At 46.9% G+C, this 18,065-nt stretch overlaps 1 protein-coding gene across 3 annotated transcripts in view; it reads left to right on the forward strand.

Annotated features, from left to right (window-relative positions):
* The window catches only part of LOC119388070 (RNA-binding protein 33), a 61,513-nt gene that overhangs the window by 28,316 nt on the left and 15,132 nt on the right, over positions 1-18,065 (forward strand). For 2 of the 3 annotated variants that reach the window (XM_037655685.2, XM_037655686.2), the window contains 3 exons: positions 7,066-7,132; positions 11,330-11,721; positions 16,700-16,951. In XM_037655685.2, the coding sequence (XP_037511613.1) occupies positions 7,066-7,132; positions 11,330-11,721; positions 16,700-16,951 (711 nt within the window). The remainder of the gene's footprint in view (positions 1-7,065; positions 7,133-11,329; positions 11,722-16,699; positions 16,952-18,065) is intronic. The other variant, XM_049413815.1, reaches the window with a different exon arrangement.

Below are 18,065 nucleotides of genomic sequence, written 5' to 3' on the forward strand. Positions count from 1 at the left end.
TGGACTCGGCTGACACCTCGTCGATGCCATCGTCAGCCACTGCCGCATGCTCGGGCCTCACATGTAAACATGGTCACAACGGGGAAAAAAAAAGAGAACTCCGCAAGGAGAGACTGTGCCGACACAACACAAGGGAAAATGGCGTCGCAGGCGCAATGGAGCGAAGAAAGAAGACGCCGGCGTTCGGTGACGCTGCGATCGCCCCCACTATTTGATGACGATGGCGATGTCACTCAGCTTTCGGTTTCGCTTCAGTGGTGCCAGCTCTGCTTTACCACACTTTTGTGTAGCGGCAGCCTTCAGCATTTGTCCGAATTAAGCGGTGCAGAGCCCAATTCTGACGAATTAACGAAGGTTTGGTCCCATAGATTAACATGCACTTTGGCCGGGACCAATAGAGCTGTCCGAATTATCCGAATTTCCGAATTAACGGGTGTCGAATCAACGAGCTTTTACTGTATTACATACCAATTTTCGGCGTTGTGCCGACCTCTATAATTGTTACATTGGTTGAGCTTCGTTTACAACGGATTCTAGTACAGTTGAAACCCGCAATAACGAAATCGGCGGGGAAAGCACAAAATTTTGCTTTTGCAGGAATGTCGTTGGTGCGAGAATGCGGCAGAAAAGACATGGAATTTATAAAAAACACATTTTATTTCCAAAAGTCAGTAAGTTTGCTTTGGTGGGCCTTACCATGCAGCAATTTCATGCCTCTCGATCGGGAATCTCGTTTGCCACAGCACAAAATTCGCCCCATGCACTGGTCAGTGACGGCGGCACTGTGCTGTCATCAGTACCGTCATCAAGTCCGCCTACAGGCGAACCTTTTTCCAGCTCCGCTGGATCAGCGCAGAATCGTGGACAGCGAGCTGCACGCAACGCCGAATTCTTCGGCGATGTCCATTTTTTCCTGCCCTTTTCCACCTCACTGATAATAGCAGCCTTATCTTCCAGCGTGATGAACTTCCACTTTTTCGTTGGAGGCGGCATCTTCGCAGGCAGTGAAATCGGACGGAGCAATCGCAACACACAGTTCACGTTGCACCCAGCGACCAAGAAAACGCTCCACAAATGGCTCCACACAGGCGACCATGTGCGCGCAAAGCCGACAAAGCCAAGCAAAGAGCCAAGCCAATGAACGAAACTCCACGAGGAATGTGGATTTCGCTACGTAGTCCGCGATAACGAGCAGGTGTTTCGGCAAGCCGTCATCATCATCATTGTCGCCAGCTTTATGTTTTTTTGTGAACAATGATGGCAGCTGCTTCTCAAGTGCACTGTAGCAATAGTTTTGCACAATTTAAGTGTAGCATGAATGCATTTCAGCAGTTTTCGAATGTAGTTAATGTTGCGAGAGTAGATTATTTGCGCACTCGTGTTTAAGGGGGGACGCGGCTTTCGTATTGTGCAAAATGGCAAAAAAATCGATTTTTTGAAAATCACATTTTCAGTTTCTGTAGCCCTTTTTCTATCTGATTCCAAAATATCTTCACTGAAAACCACCTAGAAGTGCTTTAAAAAATTTGTTGCACGTGCTGAGTTGGCGAAAATTATTGTGGAGATCGCAAAAAAACGGTGGTTTTCAAAAAAGTCTTGCTCCGCAACGGCACAACCGGGCGCCGCCATTTTGAGCTCGCCGTAAAGAGCATTTCTTCGTTTTCAAATTCCCCGCCTCAGCTGGCGCCTCCCTTTGAAAACAAGCGCACAAAAAGCAAATCTCTGAAGGTCGTTTCGAGGCCTCCGATTGGCCGCGTCCGCCATGTTGCTCCAGCACGCCTCGTCATTGGTCCGATGCTCGCTCCGAGAGGACAGCCGTCTGCTGCTTACGCGTCGCGATGTTACCCGATGTTACGACTCGAAAATCGCGCTACTTAGTGACGGGTTCACTCGTCCTGTGTGCACGGGTCGACGATAATTTAGAATATGATTACCCTGTAGTTTGACAGCTGCAAGCGGAAGCGCCGTCATCAGTGTACGATAGACGATAGCGTGCCGCGCTCGTCGCGAACATCGCAGATGCCCGTCTCGGGTAGAAGTTCAGCTTGTCAGCACTTCGTACTCCGAGACGAATAACTTCGCTACTCTTTGTACTCGCGATCGAACATGACTTGCTTTGAAACATCGGGCACCGCGGCCACGCACACCGCGACCGAGCTTACTGCTCGGAGTCGTGGCTAGGCCTAACTCCGCTCACGGCGCTGGTTTACGAGACGAATCCGAACTTTGCGGGCAGGGACATCGCGCTAGTGGACAAGCCGCACTGTGCTTCGTCACAAGCAGCAAATTGCATCGTCCGCTGGCTCCTCGAAAGTGCGGATGGACATTTTACGAATCGGCAGCGGACCTCCCGGCCAAGCTCGTCGCGCATTGACCGCTCGGAACAGCGGCTAGCAATTTCGTGCGTCGGCGCCGCAAAATGCGAGACCAAGCACGTTATGTGCGCCGATGTTTCGTCGCCGCGGCTAGGAGCATTGTGCATTGTCACCGAATGCCGCCAGCCAGCATATCGTGCGCCGACTTCCCGGACCCCGCGGCCGAGTACATCGGCTTGAAAGAAAGCGCTGGTGACGCAATTTAGGCACGTTTGGATTCGTGCTTGGTATCGCCGCTAGCTCTGATGAATCTTCGAAAATAACGAATGCCTCGCAAATTACCGTTTCCGCGACCGAGTGGATGATGAAACGCATCACAGGCGGGGTTTGCAAATGAGCGTGGCGTGTGTGAAGCAGGGAGTTGAATTTATATCTGACGAACTCGCGTTATTGAATAAACTGCTCAGATATTTGATCCCAGAAATGTTTGCAATAACTGTGCCAATTTTCATCAAAACCTACGAAGGAAAATGCCACGTCCCCCACCTTAATTTTATTCAGAAGGTCACTGGAAAGAATGACCTCCGGTACGCATGCATTGTTTGTGATGAAGACAGTGATACTTCCCTCACTCTGAAGAAAGAACATACAGATTTATTCCACTGGCTAAAGAAGACTGTATAAATCATGTCAAAGAGAGGATGGGTACAGCTCTCCAACACATGTGTCAAGAAGCAAGAATGATAGACTAGGAGGATGGGGCAGCCTGACTGAAGACCTGATTAAAAGACTGACTAGTTGTTATGGCATGGCTATCCGTGACAACATTGGCCTGACGCAGGACTTGATCAAAAGGCTCACCAGCTATTATGGCCTAGCACTGCGAAGCAACACGGACGTCGAAGATATGAAGAAAGCAGTGATGGCCACCTTTCATAATGTTTCATCGACAGATGCAGAACCTCATCAAGAGCTCTGTCCTTCCGGTGCCCGCAGCTGGTGCAGGCACCGTGCAGCAGAGGCAGAGGGGAAGCCACAACTTCCACACACGTATAACCTGCCCAACAAAGTTGTTGAAGCGTTGCGGCCAGTGTACCAACACCTGTCTGACCCTCAACTGCAGGCTCGTTGCAGTGGCAACAAGACACAAAATGCTGCTGAAAGCCTTCACTCGGTGATTTGGTCACTAATTTCTAAGCAGCAGCATGCCTCCCACTTCACTGTGGAAGTAGCAGTCCATGAGGCAGTTGCGAGGTACAATGCAGGCAACTTTCAAGCTTACACCAAGATTTGTGCTGCAATGGGTGTGCAACCTGGGGCCCTTACCCTCCACAGGGCTGCTAAAAAGACGCTCAGCGAGCAAGGAAGTCATCGCACATGCATGAAGTGAAAGGGCAGAGACGCAAAAGGTTGCCTCTACACAAGAACACCAAGGACTACAGTGCTGGTGCCTTCTAACAAATGTAAACAACTTCGAAAACTTTGATAGGCTTTTTCTCACAAGTGTGTTTTGGACATTGTGCATTGCTCGTGGAAAGAGTAGCACGGGAATGATTGGACCGATTTTGATTCAGTTTCTTTTTCCTGAATCCCTGAACACTGCTTGTGGGTATGACATTCTTCAATTTCTTGTTTATGGCCCAGTTATTTTTCTAGATGATGATTTGTCCATGACACTGTTTCTGACAATGTGTGTCAGCAGCCATGATGATCTCTAAAAAAAAAAAGAGAATTTACTAAACAATTCTGAGAGTGTCATACCCTGTAGTCTTCTTTTGAGTAAAGATCAACACCATTTGCAGCTTCCTGGCATGTTTTGTTACAGCGCTAGGCTTTCCACAAGCAGACCATATAATTGGACCATGTAGCATGATGTAACTTGAGAACTACTCAAGGTATCATGATGAAACTGCATATTTCCCTATACAAGACACTTATTAGTATGCATGCCAAATTTCATTGCTCTAGGTCAACAAACAAAAAAGTTTTTTTTCAATGCCACCTCCCCCCTTAAAAAATTTCGTTAATCAGGGACTGCGGCATGAATATCTTTCGTAGTCGCGAGTTATGAAATGCATTGACTCCTATGGGCATTCGCCGAAATCATGAGAGAATTTCATTCTCTCGGGATTCTCTCATTCTCTCGTTATTGCGGGTTTCGACTGTAAATGGACATTCGGATATAATTGACTAAAATGTCAGGCCAGCAAGGTGGTCAGGACTCCTTTAGAGCGGACTTTTCTACCACGGACATACCAAGTTCAATAACTTCCGACTTCAAACATCGCCTGGCATACTTTCGGGACGGGAACAGCGCGCCGCGGATATCGACGTACCGTAACGAAGGCCACCGATATCCAGTCTGTCGATGATCAGCTATGCCTAGCTGTAGCAACAAAACATCGGCACGCAGCGTACTTGGTGTTGCGTTTTGGGGCGCTGAAGCACGAAATTGCTGGCCGCTGCCACTGAGTGGTCTCTGCACGGCGAGCTTTGCCGGGGGTGTCCGCTGCCGATGTGCAAAATGCCCATCCGCGGTTCTGAGGAGCCAGCGGGCGATGCGATTCGTTACTTGCGACGAAGGACATTGCGGCTTCTTTGCTTACGCATGTCCGCTAGCACGATGTTCTTGCCCACAAAGTTCGGATTTGTCTCGTACATCGGCACCTTGAAGGAAGTTAGGCCTAGCCACGACATCGAGTAGAAAGCTCAGTTGCAATGTGCATGGCCAGGGTGCTCGACCTTTCAAAGTATGTCATGCTCGATTGCGAGTACAGAGATGTCGCGCGGTGGCCCTCGACATGAGCTCTGAAGTACTGGTAAGAAAAACCTCTAACAGTGGCTCCAACCAGTCAACGCTATTACAGTCGCACATCTGCGATGTTCTACGCACGTCTGTGATGTTCGCGACTAGTGCGGCGCGCTATCGTAATCTGATGATTGAGCTTCCGCTTGCAGCTGCCAAACTAAAGCATTCTAAATTATCATCGACCCGTGAGCACAGTAGCACAATTTTCGACAGCCACGACTTCGCAACGCACAAGCAGCAGACGACAATCCCGAAGCGAGCATCATGGCAGAAGCAGCCAATCGGAGGCCTTGAATTGAACTTCAAACATGTGCTTTTTGTACGCTTGTTACTGAATTGAGCAGCTAGCTGAAATGGAGAACTTGAACACAGAGAAATGCTCTTTACGACGAGCCCAAAATGGTGGCGCCCGGTTGCACCGTTGTCAAGCTATATAATTTTGAAATACATTTTTTCTTTTTTTGCTTTTTCCGCAGTTTTCGCCAAGTCAGCAGACGCAAAAAAAAAATTTTATAACGCTTCTACGTAGTTCTCAGTGAAGATATTTTGGAATCAGATAAGAAATGGACTACGGAAACTGAAAATGCCATTTTCCAAAAATCACAATTTTTTTTTTTGGTCCCCCGTTAAAAATAGGACCATGTTTGTGACTCATAATTCTCTCTGGTTATAACAGACCCATTCAGCGCTTACATAAAAGTCTGTTGTAACAGTACTTGGATTTTACACACTCCCTTTACAACAGACCAAAATCCTCTTCACTATGAAGGTCTGTTGTAATGAGGTTATACTGTAAACAAAATGAGTTGGATAGTGTTTGAGCAATTAAGCATGAATTTGTGCATAACTGCAAAGTAACAAAGATGAACAGGGGACTAGATCAAAAAGTGCTAACAACAGGAATTTTTTGTTGAGAGAATGATTATAAATAGACCACTGTGTGTCTCAGAAACCAAAACAAAAAAGAGCCACTTGGCAACTGTTTCGGTTTTTTAAACGTACAGTGATCTATTTGTATACCGTATTTACTGTAATCTAACGTGCCCTCAAATCCAATGCACACCTGCTTTTCGCCTACAAGGTGGAGGAGGTCTTAAAATCATACGTACTATCCATGATTGTCTGGTCTACCAATCCCACCAGCACAGCCCACATCAACCAAAGTTGGGTTTTCTGATCAAAGTAATAGAAAGTCAGGTTCACGAGCCAGAAGCCAGCATCCGTCAACAGAAGGAAGTTGTGAACAGAGCCACTGTAATCATCTTAGCTGCTTGACCTACTGTTTAGAGGGACCCGCCGTGGTATTCTAGTGGTTATGGTGCTAGACTGCTGACCCGCAGGTCGCGGGATCAAATCCCGGCCACGGCAGCCGCATTTTCGATGGAGGCAAGAATGCTTGAGGCTCGTGTGCTTAGTTAGATTTAGGTGCACGTTAAAGAACCCCAGGGGGTCGAAATTTCCGGAGCCCTTCATTACACATCTCTCATAATCATATCGTGGTTTTGGGACGTTAACCTCAACAATTATTATTGTTACTGTTTTAGAGGGAAAGCTTTTTGAAATTTCCAGGGAATCTGCAGCTTTCTGTGGACTAAGTGGTGAGCGACAAATTTTCTATTTAGCGTAAGCCTTGTTTCATCTTGCGGTTTTTCGCAGAATTGATTTGCCATGTGTATTAATGTACCACTGCGCTGTCTGAAGATTAACAGGTACACTCAAACCTCGTTATAACGAACACGGATATAACGAATTATCGGTTATAACAAAGTAAATGAAGAATAGTCTTGTAACAGCTACAGTGTTACAAATAAACGTTTATAACGAATTTTCGGATATAACGAAGTTATTTTCGTGGCAGATGTGACTTTGTTATAATGAGGTTTGAGTGTATTGTTGTGGCACTTGTTTTCACAATATGCACTACATTTTTTCTTCCTGCAGCCACAGCCATTAGACCCTTGGCGGTCCCCTCCAACAGCCAGGGCTCCTCCAGATCCCGTGCAACACAGTGAGTACTGCCTACAGCATGCATAGGGAAAGCTCCCTTGTTTTTAAAGGATACCATATATACCATATTTTTTTTGTGTATAACCCGCCCTTGCATATAATGCGCACGCCTAAGTACAAACAGCGAAAATATAAAGCTTCAGAAAAAATATATGAAGCTGCAGAAAAAAAAAAGGATCCCCGTGTATTGCCAGAAAGCCAACTTGCGCACCAAAATTCCCGTATAACCAGACCCCGGCATTCATTCTGAAATTTTTGAATATATTGTGCAGGTTATACACGACAAAATATGGTTGCTCTGTAGGTGCACTTTTATCGAGAATCAGTATTTCTTTTTTTTTTTTTTTTCATTGTAAATATGGTCAACATTGACATCTGCTTGATTGCAATACACAATTTCCAACTTACTTGTAGGGATGTGCGAATATTCAAGTTTTGAATTTGAATCGAATAGTACCTAATCGAATAATTTGATTCGACTTTCGAATAGCTAGTACAGTCGAACCCGTTTATAACGAACTCGAAAGTGTCGCGAAAAGTGGTCGTTATATCAGTAGTTCGTTGTATATGGACTCGCCCTTAAAAACGTGCGCTTAGCGGCCAAGCCGTTTTTTTTTTTTTTTTTGTGCACTTTTGTTAAAGTGCTAACAACCCCTTCGGTGACAAGCTAAGCCTTTTCGCGTCATGAAGCGACGCCCGCTGCGTGCTCACGAGTGAATTAACCGCCTTTGCAATGAGCCGACACCGTTTCACCGAAGCGCGGTACCGCGACGTGGAGCCGATCATCCCTGGCTAGTTGCGTGCAGCGCGTCGCCTACTCGGGTCGCGGAGTCACTGCCGGGTCGCTTGCTGTATGCCGTATGCGCGCGTTTGTACGTTCTTCGTGCTTGCTTCACTCCGGACCGCGCACGGGTGCGGCGACTAGCCTCTTCGTTCAACGCGGCGAAAACAAGTATTTTCCAAGCAACGCACACTCTACGTCTCCGCGATGCTCTCGCGGCCCTGCACGACGATGCGCGGCGCACTTGAGTTGTCACCTAGTCAAACACTCAGTATACGCTCGCTGTCAGTGTATCGACATTTCTCGGTGCCCGCGCCGCTCAACAACAGCGAGCTAATTTCGTTTCTACAAAGCGACGTGCACTTTAAAGCGGTCTCGCACGACGCGGCGGCGGCGAACTTGCGAACGGCAGCATGGCGCGCTCGTACCGCCGTCAATCCGCAGTGTACGGGGTAGTACGCCACACGCGCAGCCGAGCAGATATCTACAGATGACTGTGATAAGGTTGTCGGCTATAAGGCATAATGGCACGTTCATCGACGGCCGCCACCTCGCCTTCGCTCTTTTCTGATGCTTATCCGCGAAGGCATTGCCGCAGTCGCGCGGAAATCGTTATCGCCGATCGACCGGTCTCTGCCGTTACCGGAAAGACGGACGACTTTTCGCGGCACATTGTGGCGTCGACGAGTAGGGACGCAGTGAACCTTTTTGCGATGGAAAGTTATCGCGGTTATCACTTCAATTGCATTTATGCCTTCTTGCGTTCCAAGGCATTGTTTGGTTCATCGCAGGTGGTCGTAGCTGCAGAGAACGGCGTCAGGAAAGGTTACTGTGCGAAAGCTGACCGCAAGGCTTCATGATGCCTACTATTTTTTTTTCCCCACTGCCATTCCACCACTGAAGAAACGCCTGAAAAGTGAGCGACCTCGCTCGCAGCGTCCGAAATCTGCGTGCGGTGCTCGCCGATCTGGGTATCTTAGTCGCGAGTAAACCGGAGCGGGGCACGCGCGAGCGCGCCCCTCTGTCACGCTTTAGAAGGCATATTTTAACTTTTTTTCGCTTCGTATGCACCATATTTTTACCGCGACCGTGTCTGAAGTGTTCGTTGTAAAAGTAGGAGGCTTTGAAAAATGTTCGCTATATCTGTACGCAGCTTCAATGGTTAGCATAGGAAAATCGTAAGTGCACCCAAATATGGTCGTTATAACCGATAGATCGTTATATGTGGGATCGTTATAAGTGGGTTCGACTGTATTTGAAGTTTCGAATAATTCGACCGGACGGATATCCAAAACGCGACAAAGGCCAATTGGTTATGGTGGGGTGGCGAAAACTAATGCTAACATTGTTACAGTAGGCCTTTCGTTAAAGCTTTCACCAACATCCTGGTTCAGAAGCGAGCCCATGCTGATCTTAAACGAGATTATGTAATTTCCGCACGTAGAAAAAGACATGAGAAAACTGTCAAGCCCTTCACGACTTCGTTCCCGAAACGAAGGCACTGACTTCTTGCGTAGTTCGGTTGTGTATGCCGCAGGCGTAGTAAAACGTCCTGACTTTGGCCTGCGAAACCCTCAGTTATTGGCTTTGCATGTAAAAATTTGTGCACGCTGGGCAGTCGCCACTGCCGCACCGAACCACTCGTTCAAAAACTCCTATCGTTCCGGCACTCAGTTAAAACGCTGCTGTGAACGGGCGGCCGAAGATTTTTGGGCCTGGAGCACCCATGGCGATGAAGCACATTAATTACCGTTGTCAGATGAGCCGTATTGCGCGACCACGGGGAAAAAAACTAGTTACCGTACACCCCTCTGTTAGCCGTTAGGAGGTTAGAAGTGGCGCTGCTGACTGGAATGGTGGCTCTTCTATCAACATGCCTGCACACCCATAAAAGCTGAAACAAAAGCCACTCTCGAACAAGTGCGTAATAAAACTGTCGTCATGCCGTAGCGTTCCTGGTTTTTCCTTTGTCTTGCCGTAACTGGCGGTACTCATTTCGTGTAAATATACTATTCGATATTCGATATTTTTGGCCACTATTCAGCACTATTCGATTCAAATTCGATTCAAGGTGAAATTTCACTGTTCGCACACCCCTACTTACTTGTGAAAGTGCGATTTACTTTGCTTACATATTGTCCAGCAGTTATTTGGGAACCAGTGTGATGTGGTTAAACATATGCATACTGTAATATTCGTTTGAATGTTTAAAGTAGGGGTGTGCGATTGTTCAAGTTTCGAAGTCGAATCGAATGATACGTAATCGAATAATTCGACAGGACGAATATCTAAAACGCGACAAAGGCCAATGGTGCAACTTGGTTAAGGTGGGGTGGCTAAAACTAACACTAATGTTGTTACAGTAGGCCTTTTGTTAAAACTTTCGCTGATATCCTTGTTCAAAAGCGAGCACATGTTTATTTTAAAGCAGATTGTGATTTAAGCACGTAAAAAAAAAAACACATGAGAAAACTGTCAAGCCCTTCACAACTTCACTTCTGAAATAAAGGGACGGACTCCTTGCGTAGTCGGTGGCGTATGCTCCAAGCGCCGTAAAATGTCCTGACTTTGGTTCGTGAAACCCTCGGTGATTGGCTTTTCATGTGAAAATTTCTTCACACTGCGCGCTCGCCACTGCCACACCGCACCACTCGTTGAGAAAAATCGCATCATTCCGGCGCGCAGTTTAAAAGTTAAGCGCTACTGTGAACGAGCGCCCGAAGATTTTTGGGCCCGAACCACTCACGACGATGAAGCACATTACCGTTATCAAATGAGCCGTATTGCGTGACCATAGGGAGAAAGATCTAGCTACTGTACGCCCTCTGTTGGCCGTTGAAAGATTAGAAGTGCCGCTGCTGACTGGAATGGCGGCTCTTCTATCAACATGCCTACCTGCCCATAAAAGCTGAAAAGAAAAAAAAAAACCCTCCCAAACAAGCGCGTAATGAAGCTGTCACCACGACGTAGCGTTTCTGATTTTTCGTTGTCTTGCCATAACAGGCAGTACACGTTTCATGTAAATAACATAGATAAATAAAGGTAGCTCAGTGAGCGCATGTTTTCAACTTTAGGAAACACCGTAACAACATGGCGAGAGAGCCTGAAGCCAGGTCAGGTGAAACAGCCTGTGTTTCTGCACGACAATTTGTAGTCTTTCGGTAGCAGTCACTCACCATGTTATTATGGGCTCGAGGACGTGATCTGATATCATTTCTTTGTTCTTTCTTTCAATTTTCAATAAAATATTTAATGTTCGATTCGATATTTTTGGCCACTATTCGACACTATTCGATTCGAAGTGAAATTTCAGTATTCGCACACTCATAAGTTTAAAGCTCTCAAACATTCGTGCACGCGTAATCAAGAGTAATTTGATGTGAATATGGTCCTGGCATGTCTTCTTTGTACATTCAGGGTTGCCTATGCGACAACAGCAGCAACTGCATCAGCCTCAGCACCAACAACAGCATCAGCAGCAACAGCCTCATCAGCAACAGCAGCAACACCTACAAGGCCAATTCGGAAATGTATTCCCTCCTGGGGCCCCTATGCATCACCAACAGCAGCAGCAGCAGCATCAACACCAGCAACAGCATCACCAGCAGCAGCAACACCATCAACAGCAGCAACATAATCAACAGCAGCAGCAACAACTCCATCAACCACAGCAGCAACAGCCAGGCTCCCCACTGGGCAGTGGAGGCCACCTGTTCCAGCCCAGTCCAGCGTACCAAGGCGGGCCCTTGCCGAGGGTGGCTGGAGGTCCACCACATATGGCACACCATCCACAGGGAGCAAGCACCTTGGTACGAGCTTTTGTGCATGAATAATGCGCACGTTATGAGCCATTTCATGTTCAGTTTGATTCAGCGTGTTCATCTCAGTGCGCTAGACTGTTCACGGAAGTTTGTCCGACTTGCCCCAACAGTGTATATTGCCTAGCCTTGGCACGAATGCTACTGTGATCATGTCTGCTAAATCAAAGCACTGTCAAAGCCAATGAAATGTTGTAAGAACAAAAAATCCGGCAAATCCCACACACTGTGGGAATCAGTGTAATGCGAAGCAGCCAGCAATGAGCTGCATACATCGCCTTGTTTTCTTTGAGGCAAATGAAGTCATTCATGTCAGGACATCTAGTTCACTATATACGGCTTGTTTGTCATGCATGCATGCACAATCTGTAATACACCGTGCTAATGAAAGGTATATTCTGGTATATGCAGTACATAACCTGTCATTTAAGTTTTTCACGCACTCATGTTATGCCATGCCAATTTTGGTATACAGGTTGTCCCACATAACTTGAGCCAAGACTTTGAAAATGAAAGGCACTTCAGAGGCAAATTGAACCAAACCTAGACTACTCGCACTAGCCTATAGATACTCAGGCTACTTTTTATTTTCCCCTAAACTAATTAGTTAATTCATGTCTGCTAAATCAAAGCACTGTCAAAGCCAATGAAATGTTGTAAGAACAAAAAATCCGGCAAATCCCACACACTGTGGGAATCAGTGTAATGCGAAGCAGCCAGCAATGAGCTGCATACATCGCCTTGTTTTCTTTGAGGCAAATGAAGTCATTCATGTCAGGACATCTAGTTCACTATATACGGCTTGTTTGTCATGCATGCATGCACAATCTGTAATACACCGTGCTAATGAAAGGTATATTCTGGTATATGCAGTACATAACCTGTCATTTAAGTTTTTCACGCAATTTTCCCCTAAACTAATTAGTTAATTATTTTTAATTACTTAACTTTTTAATTATTGGCTGAAAACCCGAAATATGAACACTGGGCTGTAGAGCACTTTTAGAAACCACGAACTGAATTGTTTCCTGTACGATACGTCTCGCAGTGTTATTTTTTCCGCGTTGTAAAGAAAGCCCACGAGATTTGAAAAGAGGCCACGTGACGGGCCGCGAGCGCACTGCTATAGGGAACCCAAGCTCAAGTTTGCGGCGCAACGACAGCGCCGTGCTGCGGCTCTGTCGGAAAGCTCTGAACCTTCTGCGTGGCCGACTCGGCCCCTTTCACGGTAGCGGTAGCGCACGTGCGCACGCATTCTTCGCTCGGTGCGGGTAACTGGGGGGCCGTCAGCTGGGTACGTTGAACCGAGAGGCTTGCTGTGGGAAGCTGCGCATTTTCGCGATGGCAGAAGCGACCCCGCGGAAGCGCAAGCGTGGTCCGAAATATTGCGGTTTAGCGGCCAGCCACAACAGTGCAGACAACACCAAGGCACACGATTCACGTGTTAAACCGAATTGTTTCCCGGGCGTGTCGTACGAGAAATAAAGGGGGCAAGCGTGGATAGCTGACAGCGCTGTCTCGCCTTCTATTTTGGCTGTCTGAGTTCATCGCTTTCGTTCGTTCCGACTACCTGAATCGGTAAGTAACGCGGCGCATGCACGCAGCGACTACATTAATGATTACTCGCTGTCTTCTCATATTGTTAGTCCAGTTACGGTTGTAGGTGAAGCAACTTTGTGTTTTGATTCCCCGTGTTCGTGAGAGCTACCCGTCGTTGTTGAATGTTCACATTCGCGTTATACCGTTAGCATTGCGCGGTTGGTTGAATTCAACTGAACTCGGCACATCGTCAGAAGTACGGCGCCTGCATTTCACGCGTTGGGAAGGCTGCTTTATCACGCCGGAACGGACGTCTGTGCATTTGCAGCAAGCTTCGACGTCATTCTGCAGGTTTGCTTTGTTTTTGTCACTTTATTAGGGTGATATATATTTAAGCCACTAAATATAACTGGCACTTAATACATGCTTTGCAATTGCAACCTTGAAGTAACCACCTTCTGACTTTGTGCGATTTTCTAGCCGCGTTCACGCAACAGGTTTTATACGCCTGTCAAGTCGATATCATAAAAAGAGACTGCAAGCATGACGCGAGAGCCGAAAAAAACGAGGCGAGCAGTTCATCTTGCTTCACAGTAGTTAAAGCTCAGCTAGCTGCCTCGCGTCTTAATCGGCGGGTGATTCTCCAGCGGCACGGAGGACTTGACTCTAACCTTCTCAGGAAGCAGTGCCATGGCCGTATAATCTTTTTTTCGCACGCCGCAAACGTTTGTTCACAAAAGTACACTGCTGCTACTGTAAGCATGCCATATCAAAACAACAATCATATGATTTGTAGTCCACGCCGCAGAACATCGATAGCGTGTACGGCTTCATTTCGGAGTGCATGTGGACCATTATTCATCTTTAACATGACAGAATGAGACTTACCTCGAGGTATACGTCCTACACGGTGTAATCGCGACTTGGGAAATGCATTTCGCTTTGAGTTGGGCGTCGTTGTTGTCGATCGTCTGCTCTTCACCGTTAACGTGATTGACGAGGCTTTCTCATTTTATCAAGTTCGCTTTTCGGAAGTGCCAGTCAAGCTTGAAAATCCTTTTGAAGCCGCACTGCAAGCGGTACATTGTGAGGCGGCGCAAGTGCACCGCGAGAGCTCTGCACGTGCAAAGCGAGCGGCAACGCGGTGGAGAGAAGGGAAAAGGCGCGCTGCTAACACCCCAGTTTCTCTTTTTCTGCCAGAGATGGCGCTGCCTGTCAAGAGCAGCAGCGCCACTAAGCGTTGCTTGGGAAGCCTATAGTGCTGCTCTCAAGCGTGCAACTGGTGAACGAGGTCGCCTGCGGCTGCCACGGGGACGCGACGGGGTGCTTTGAAAGTGGCCGTTGTTTGGGCGTTCGTCTTTCGTTCAGTGACGGTGCAAATGCACGCTGCTGGCCGCAGTTTCAGTTTCTGTAGCACATTTTCTATCTGATTCCAAAATATCTTCACTGAAAACTACGTAGAAGTCCTAGAAAAAATTTTTTGCGTCTTCCGACTTGGCGAAAATTGCGGAAATTGCAAAAAAAAAATACAGCATTTTTCAAAATTATAGCTCGGCAACGGCGCAACCGGGTGCCACCATTTTTGGCTCGTCGTAAAAAGCATTTCTCCATGTTCAAGTTCTTCGTTTCAGCTAGCTCCTCCATTCAGTAACAAGCGTACAAAAAGCACATGTTTGAAGTTCAATTCGAGGCCTACGATTGGCTGCTTCTGCCGTGATGCTCGCTTCAGGATCGTCATCTGCTGCTTGTGCGTCGCGAGGTCATGACTGTCAAAAAATTGCGCTACTTAGTGATGCGTTCGCACTCGTTCTGTGTTCACGGGTCAACGATAATTTAGAACGCTTTAGTTTGGCAGCTGCAAGCAAAAGCTCAATCATCAGATTACGATAGCGCACCGCACTTGTCGCAAACATCGCAGATGTGCGTAGAACAACGCAGATGTGCGACTGTAATAGCGTGGACTCGTTGGACCCACTGTTAGAGGTTCTTCTTATCAGCACTCCGGAGCTTATGATGAAGACCACCGCAGGACAACTCTTTGTACTCGCAATCGAGCACGATGTACTTTGAAACATCGGGCACCGCGGCCACGCACATCGCAGCCGAGCTTTCTACCCGATGTTGTGGCTAGGGGTAACTCCGCTCACAGTGCCGATGTACGAGAATAATCTGAACTTTGCGAGAAAGAACATCGCGCTAGCGGACATGCGAAAGCGAAGAAGCCGCAGTGTCCTTCATCGCAAGCAACGAATCGCATCGCCCGCTGGCTCCTCAGAACCGCGGATGGGCATTTTGCGCATCAGCAGCGAACCCCCGGCCAAGCTCGCCGCGCTGTGACCGCTCGGAGAAGCGGGGGCAGCGGCTAGCAATTTCGCGCGTCAGTGTCCCGAAACGCAACACCAAGTACGCTGCGCGCCGATTTTTTGTCGCTACAGCTAGGCATAGCTGATCATTGACAGACTGGAGATCGGCGGCCTTCGTTCGGTACGTCGATATCCGTGGTGCGCTGTTCCTATCCCGAAAGTATGCTAAGTGATGTTTGAAGTCAGAAGATATTGAATTTTGTATGTCCGTGGTAGAAAAGTCCGCTCTAAAGGAGTCCTGACCACCTTGCTGGTCTGACATTTTAGTCAATTATATACGAATGTTCGTTGTACCAGAATCTATTGTAAACGAAGCTCAATCAATGGAACAAATGCGGAGGTCGGCATAACGCTGCAAATTGGTATGTAATGTCCGAATGTCGGTTGTAAACAGATCCATTGTAACGACGTTATACTGTACTTTATTGTCACGCCATAGCAATTGTGGTATACACTCAAACCTCTTTATAACAAAGTTACATCCTACACGAAAATAACTTCATTATATCCGAAAATTCATTATAAACGTATATTCTTAACACTGAATGTATTGCAAGACTATTCTTCATTTACTTCATTATAACCGATATTTCGTTATATCCGTGTTCGTTATATCGAGGTTTCAGTGTATATCAAGTTAACGAAGCAGCCACAACAGCACTAAGATCATGGCATGTAAATCATGCCGTTCATGACATGCATGTCATGATTTTTATGTCATGACTTGTCATTTATATTCTTTATACAGTCATTTTATGCCATACCAGTTTTGGCAAACATCCCATTAACGAAATGGCCAGGATAGCACAAAGTCGTAGGCGGCTAGATAGGTAGGTAGGTAGGTCGGTGATTGGGTGGGTGGGTGGGTGGGTGGGTGGGTGGGTGCAGATGCATGCATGCATGCATGCTCAAAGTGGCAGAAGCTCACAAGAAATGCTTGGCATTTGCAAAAGCTTGTTTCAAAATTACATTTGGGAAGCCAAAACACAGGGGTTGCCTTCTTGTGCCATTCTGTATAAGTGGAATCTTGCAGTGGCGACAACAGTATGGATAATTGTGTTGTGCAGGAGCAACAACAACAGCGGCAGTTCCACCAGCCTCCACCACCACAGAGCTCGGCTGCTGGAAGTATGTTTCCTTCAATGCAAGGGGGAGGCCCACCACGCTATACAGGTCCTGTGTCGGCAGGCGCAAGCTTCGGTGTGCCACCGCGGTTTCAGCAGCCGCCACTACCACGTGAACCTTTTGGCAAGAGGCCCAGCCCTGCCCAACCTACTGCAGCGCCACCAAAAGCACCGCGTCTTGAAACCCCACGCATGGTAAGCATCGGGCAATGAATGTTTTACAACAAAGCTGTCCATATGTAATGGTTGTTGTGTGGCGAAAGCATTTGGCAGTATGCTTGGTATCAAATGTCAGCCAGACAACAGCCAGCACCTATGCAGCCTTCACAAATCCTCAAGGCAATCGTATGAACAGACTGTGGCGGTGTGCCTCCAGCACCAAAATGTTGAATTGAACTGGTATGGAAGTGTTCGAACCAAAGGTGAATCATTATTTTTCGGTGAACTAAACTGTTATTGACAAGTGCGGCGAGTTGGGCGGGTTGGGCGGGTTCTTGTGGCTCCGTGTTATTGCGCTGAACGTCCCTAGTTATGTAAACTGTTATTTTTCAACCTTCTCTGTATTTGACTTAAACTGAAACTTACTGGAGGAACTGTTACAAGCTGGTTTCAAATAGCATTCAGATACTCTTGTAGGCACCTTGCTACTCTCTGCTAGAGCTTGTAGCATGTTTTTACTTTATTTTGTCATCAATAAAAATGTCAAGTATTCGAGAAAGTAAACTGGACGACAGTAGGCAAACAGGAGAAGGCAAACAAAAACAAACAAAGAAGAAGCGCATAATGTTTACCTAATTGCCGTGAGGAAGCCTGGCTTCCCTGCAGGAGAATGGGAAAGGGCTGTTTGCCGTACTCGTGTACAGTAATACCTCGTTAACTTGAAGTGGTAAAAACCAGAAAAAATTTCGAGATAAGCAAAGTTGCACAAATTCCATTGAGAAGTCCAGTTCTATCTAAAAAGTTTCTTATCAGGAGTGCCTAACTGGCTTTTTGTAAAGGTTTTAAAGAAAAATACAGTAGACTCCCATTAAGACGAACTCGAAGGGACCGCAGTCATCTGTTCGTCTTATTAGGAGTTCGGCTTATCAGAAGTGCCCTCAAAAAGAGACATGCTAACATGCCAAGTGCATCCCAATATGTTACTTGAGAACACTGAATGGAGTAGACTTATAATGGGGGCAGAAAGACAAGGAAAAGCATTTATTTGGCTCGTCTAGATAAAAGCTATGCCTTCAAGCAGAGTATTTACACAAATCTTACAAGCACCCGATTTCGCGTGTTCAAAAATAAAAATGCCCATGAAGATATT

Source organism: Rhipicephalus sanguineus, chromosome 3 (genome assembly GCF_013339695.2).
Source record: "Rhipicephalus sanguineus isolate Rsan-2018 chromosome 3, BIME_Rsan_1.4, whole genome shotgun sequence".
Classification (NCBI taxonomy): Eukaryota; Metazoa; Arthropoda; class Arachnida; order Ixodida; family Ixodidae; genus Rhipicephalus; species Rhipicephalus sanguineus.